This window comes from Temnothorax nylanderi, unplaced genomic scaffold, assembly GCF_030848795.1.
Source record: "Temnothorax nylanderi isolate EJ_2023f unplaced genomic scaffold, tnyl_v1.0 TNYL_tig0180_pilon, whole genome shotgun sequence".
Lineage (NCBI taxonomy): Eukaryota > Metazoa > Arthropoda > Insecta > Hymenoptera > Formicidae > Temnothorax > Temnothorax nylanderi.
Window position 1 is genome coordinate 129,614 of NW_027249242.1, and position 6,227 is coordinate 135,840.

Below are 6,227 nucleotides of genomic sequence, written 5' to 3' on the forward strand. Positions count from 1 at the left end.
TGGTGGGGGCGGTGGAGTGGCGAGACGCGAAGCACCGGGCTGTGTGGGACAAGGTTCTTCCGGTTCCCTGCGGACCCGCTTGTGGCGACGTCTCCCGTGTTTCGCGGCGTTTTGCGACTTCTTATTGGTGGGACCGGCCGAATCCACTACGAATTAGCGGATTGTTAAAATTTAAGTCCGTCACGTGCGGGGAAGTCTCCTCATGCTTTGGAGAATAAATCTAAAGAGTACTTCGAGTCCACCAACGAGTCAGCTAACCCTAAGCAATATACCCCGAGTCCGCTTACCCAGCTAACCCAAAGCAGTGTACCCCGAGTCCACCGACGAGTCAGTTAACTCAGAGCAACATACCTCGGATCCGCCGAGCCAGCTAACTCAAAGCAACATACCCCGAGTCCACCGAGCCAGTTAACTCAAAGCAAAGGAGATTGTTCGGAATCGACCGATAAATCGGCTAATTCGGAACAGGGGTAGCAAGAGGGATGGAAGGGCTATACTGGGAGACTTCCCTAACGCGTGGATATATGAAGAAGAAGGGGAGCATATATATATATATATTTTTTTTTTCCGCGAGGTTTTTTTTCTTTTTCTCGCATTAGATAATTCATGGAAGGGAATATGTTGGGACCTCGTACTTATTTGACAATCAGGTGGCTATTTTTATGCTACTTGTATTTATATTTTATTAGTGTACCCCTTTTTCTTTCTGTTGTTATTAATTTAGGAAGGAAAGCATCCTCACGCTATTTTTCGAAACTACCTACGCAATTATATTTATTTAAAATCTTAAAAAGAAGGGAACATAGTGAAGCTTAATCTAGATTATAAATGGCAAGGAAAATAAAAGATTAATTCGTATATGTCGAAATTAGGCGCAAAACTTGTTTATCGTCTAAGATACAATTATGAGTACATAAGGTTATTATAAAATAAAATTTTATTACAAATTATAGGGTTGGAATTATGAAACAAGAATTATAAAAGTGAACGTCAACACATGGTAATAAAAGAAAAGAAAGGAGAGAAAAAAAACTATTACGACTTGTGGAATTAAGATTAAGCTAGGGTTTGTATTTGTGTGCATCCCTTGGTTTTTAGAAAGAGGAAAGAAATAGGCGACCTCCAAAACCCCTTCCTTAATTCTTTCGTCTTTCTTTTACAGTAAATTTTTTTTTTTTTTTTTTATCGACGCATGTAATTATACTCATCTAGAATTTAAGAAATAAAGCTTAATTTATATAGATTATAGAGGTGAGAAAAAAAAATTTAGTGATTGATACATATATTTCGCAAACAGGCTATTATAAGGGTAAAATATAAACCTATTACAGATCATAGATTTAGACTTAGATAGGAATTAAAAAGTGAATGTAAAACATATGGCAAAGAAAGGATAAAATAAAACTTATTATGATTTACGGAATTAAAACTGTAATTAAAGTTAAAATTATTCGCTGGAGCGAGCGTAAAACCGATAATAAAGAAACAACTATAAAAGGAAAGAGAAAAGAAAAAAAGAAAAATAAAACGCAAAATTTATAATAATGAGAGAACGTAAAATTAAGAGTCTAAAATTATTCGCTAGAGCGAGCGCAAAATTAATAATAAAGAAATAATTACGGCTTAGAAAAGGTAAACACAAAGAGAAAAGAAAAGGTTACAATAGACTCGCTCTAGCTTGCTCGTTGAGATTTTTTTTTGTTTTGTTTTTATAAATAAATGTAGGGAATAATCCCAGGGATGGCCACCACCTCTTCGAATTGGCTGTGCTGGGCACATCCCATTTGTACGAGCAATTGCGCCAGGTCTGGCGTCTCGTCTTCGTGCTCGGGCTTCGCTCGGAAGTCGATGATGGCGGCCTCGTCCTTGACCGGCAGCCGGATCTTGATCCATCCCTCTCTTTTTTCGACTAGGTGTTTTGTTAAAGCGATGGACCTACGGGACCATCGCAGCCTTCCTTCGAGTGGTCGGAGGTGGGCTAGTCCACAGGGGATGGTCTGCCACTCTAGCTCGCGAAAGCGATCCTCGAGGGTGTAAATCTCGAACATGGGCCGCTGGACAGCGCGGCCCCAATCTCTGAGGGCAACCGTAACCCGGTTCCCTCTTTCAACTCGGAGCACGAGGCCCCTCTGCCACCGTCTTCCCTCACGAACAGCGACCTCCGTTTCGGGCACAATTTCGTCTGGCGGGAGATGGAGGAACTCACTCCTACGCATCATTCTCCGTGTTAGGTCCTCGACAAGCTCGTCGAGGTCCTTACGCGAATTCTCCAGATGGACCCATAGGAAGGTGGGGGAGTCCACCCGGATCACCTTCGCCTTGAGCGGGCCGCGGGTCAACAAGCTAGTGTTGATGCATTTGATTTCCATGGCTTCGGCTACAAGAATTCGTTGTTAGATTATCTGCATGTCGCAGCATGCGATTATAGGGGCAGGGTGTTAATGATAGATAATGAGGTGTCATGCAATTCGTCCCTTTTCCCTTTGTGCCCCCCCCTTTTTTTTTTTTTTTACCCTTTGAGTTTGAAAGTATAGGTACTCTCTTTCAAAGGTAGGGAAGAATAGGCGTGTTCCGATTTTCCGTTTGTTGACCCGACAGGCTGGACATTTGCCTTCAAGATCATGGAGTGGTGCGCTAGCTGACGCTCCTTGTTCCGGATCGTCTTTCGGAGCATTGGCATTTTTAGTTTTAGGCCTTGCCTGTCCCAGATGTAATAAAAGGTGAGTTAACGAGTCCCATATTGCTCCTATTAGATATATCGACCACCCATATACTGTATGAAGAGCATATCCATGCACAAGTGTATCTAATATTAATTTAATGGCTCTTATAAAAAGATATATTCCAAGCAGGCCAGCACTAATATTGCCAAAGATTAAAAATTTGCTCCAGAAATTTTCCCAGGCTGAGAGTGCAATTTTTTCGATTGAAGCCTCGTCGATTAGATTGGCGAACGATCCTCCACTCAGCACGATTGATTCTCCCATTACTCCTCTTGCTACGGTGTTAAGGACAGCGGGTCTCTCAGCGGGAAACATTATGTGATCCTTTAGATCTTCCAGATCCTTTTGTGTGTATATACCGCTGGTAGCGAGTGCTCCAGGGCTAGTGTACTTCCAGGTAGTTTTGGTCATGGGTTTTATGACCGTAGGTGCTAGTGTTTCTATTGGCCTTGGCGTAATTTTATACCAAGAGTCTCCCAAAAGATACATAGGAGGTGCGAAAGAATTACAATTAATTTGTGTTCCTTGCCGTAGTAGTACGTGCGTTTGAGGCGTTAGGAAGGAGGTCTTGTTATTAAACATTACTGGGAGTTGCTCGTAGCATTCTTGGGTGTGGACTAATTTTACCTCGACTGGAACGCATTTTATTATGTGGATTACTTCGCCTGCTAGAAGGGCCATATATCCAGGTCCCTTCATAAAATGATAGGCAAAGATGTCGGGAGATTGTGTAGCTATTGCTAAAGCGTTTTGCAACATTTTTAACTCAAGGTTACATTGTTGTAGTAAGATGTTCCTGTACAGTTGATTAATCTGGTTACGGATGTGCTTTTCTACGTAAACGAATTTCGAATTCATATAAGTAAAAAGGTCGAGATTTTCTACACGGCCGGTTCGTTTAGCGATGTCCGTTTCAGGTGAGGTTTCCCAAATTACTAATTTTGGGTGTTCAGTTCGAATGAGCGAATATCCACACGCTAAGTCTTTCCCGGTGCTGGTTAAAGCAAAGACTGTATCGTCGGCATTCACAGTATAAGCGGTTTGAGAGTGCTCGTTTACGTTATCGATTACCTTTTCCGCGTAACCTCTATATAAGGTGCTATATGAAGTGAATTTACAGGAGTCATTAGGTATGGGCTCCCAAAAGGTATTTCCTCCTTCTATGTCGGTGCATCTGGCGGTACTAAAATCACAGGCCACTCCTGATCTAAGTTGTATACGGTTAGTGCTTAGTTTAACGTTAGCGAAGTAATCTTGCAGGGTGATTGTGACAGTTGCCTGTACGAAAACATTTGTCCACGTTCCGTAAAGGTCTGAATAGGATCCTCCAGAACATTTTCCGTCGGCGTCCACAACGCCAGTTAGGATCGCCGGGCGACTGGTGGTCTGGTTAGATTTTAGTGCTACTATGTATGTTCCTTTAAATTCGAGAGTTCCATAATAATGCATTCGTATGCAGGCCTCCCTGGTCACTTCGTGTATATATGCATATTTTCCATTTAGAACGTCCGAATTATGAGAAAACATTCCACATTTCCGGATCGTACGATCGATTTCTACCTTGCATTGTATCACTTTTACAGATTCGAATTCGTTGAGCTGCAATAATTGTATGAAGACTTGGCTAGAATTGACCTTTGGTAGTGGAATATCGCATTCTTCAACGTTTATTAATGATAAGGTTGTTAAATTGGTAGTTGGGGAAGTACAATCATATCCTATTATTCCGTAAGTTTGGCGTATCCATATGGTTATTATTAATATCGCGGTTATTCCTTTAATCCGGGGATCCATCTGAAATTTATTGAGTTGTCTTTGTAGTATATTGTATCTGTTTATTTATTTATTTATTTATTTATTTATTTATTTATTTATTTATTTATTTATTTATTTATTTATTTATTTATTTATTTATTTATTTATTTATTTATTTATTTATTTATTTATTTATTTATTTATTTATTTATTTATTTATTTATTTATTTATTTATTTATTTATTTATTTATTTATTTATTTATTTATTTATTTATTTATTTATTTATTTATTTATTTATTTATTTATTTATTTATTTATTTATTTATTTATTTATTTATTGGTTTGATATGAGAAATTCGCAATCGGTTGGGGTGTACAACTCGGCTATTTTTCTTGATTCTGATTTTCACGTTGTTTTTATTCAGTATTTCTAAGATTTCATGAGGTCCAGTATATTGATCTCCAAATTTTCCTGGCTTAGGCCCTTTTAGCAAAAACACGTGGTCTCCAGGTTTAAAGGTTCGAGGGTTAATTTTTTTGTCGTAGTGTCTCTTGGATTTGAATTTAGCTTCGACGACGTTTTCACGGGCGTTCGTCTGTATAGTGTGAAGTTGCGTGACGAGACTTATTAAATATTCGTTGTAATTTCCTAATTTGTCTTCTGGAGCCAGAGGTTCGTTCGATGGAATTCTTGCTATTTTACCGAAAACTAATTCGTACGGGGTGTGTTTTGTTGCTTCGTGTATGCTGGTGTTATAATTAAACATTGCAAGACTAATCCATCTATCCCACTGCTTTTGCTCATTTGCATATTGTTTAAGATATTCTCCTAATGCATGATGTGATCTTTCTAACGATCCGTTTGATTGAGGGTGAAAGGCAGTTGTACGAAATTTGCGAATTCTGAATATTTTAGCAATCTTTTTCATTAAATCGCTAATAAAATTTCTTCCTTGGTCGGTTAATATTGCTTTAGGTGCCCCTAATACACAAATAAATCTGTCCACGAAGGCTTCCGCTATTGTTTCGGAAGTTTGATCTGGTAGGGGTACTCCCATGCAAAATTTAGTTAATTGATCTTGTAAGGTTAAAATATATTCGTTGCCTCTTTCGGTTTTGGACAGGGGTCCTACGATATCCATCGCTACTTTATCGAAAGAAGATCCTGGTGTGTCAGTAATTATCATAGGTTGTTTAGTCTTTACTCGCACTAATTTTTTCAATTGACATTGTAAGCATTGCTGTATATATTGTTGAACGTCGGCTTTTAAATTTTCCCAATAATATTTATGCTTAATTCTATGATATGTCTTTGTAACGCCTCGGTGTCCTCCGGTAGGCGAACAGTGCATTTCACCGATTATAATAGAACGGAGATCTCTAGGAGGGTATTTAATCAATCCATTACATATGATTAATTTGGTTGTTGAGTTAGTAAAATTTAATTGTAAAACAGATTTTATATTATTCCATGGTACATTGTTAACAATATCTGTTTTTGCGATGCTGAGTGTTTCTAATTTTAGTCTGTCGGCTACGTCTTGTAAGTTTTTTATAACTGTGGTAATCTGCGTTAAGGTCATTGTTGGGCCTTCCCGTTGTCCTTCACTGATGGGTAGTGCTATGTGGTAGTATTTTTTGTACTTTACAGCCTTTGCTTCACCCAGGGTAAGCGGGCTTAAACGTGGGATCTCGTTTCGTTCGAATAGCTTTTGTGATCCAGAATCTAATGGTTTCCCATTAGTGT

The 6,227-nt window shown here is 38.9% G+C and overlaps 1 protein-coding gene across 1 annotated transcript; it reads right to left on the reverse strand.

Moving 5' to 3' along the window:
- Nucleotides 1-1,690: 1,690 nt before the first annotated feature.
- On the reverse strand, nt 1,691-4,447 carry LOC139778355 (uncharacterized). The gene has a single exon (XM_071716259.1). The coding sequence runs from the start codon at nt 4,248-4,250 to the stop codon at nt 2,460-2,462; it is 1,791 nt and encodes a 596-aa protein (XP_071572360.1). The 5' UTR covers nt 4,251-4,447; the 3' UTR covers nt 1,691-2,459.
- Between the last annotated feature and the right edge of the window lie 1,780 nt (nt 4,448-6,227).

Excerpts from the sequence above, each read along its gene's own strand:
- LOC139778355 (XM_071716259.1), bottom strand. The coding sequence starts at position 4,250 with ATGTTTTCTCATAATTCGGACGTTCTAAATGGAAAATATGCATATATA.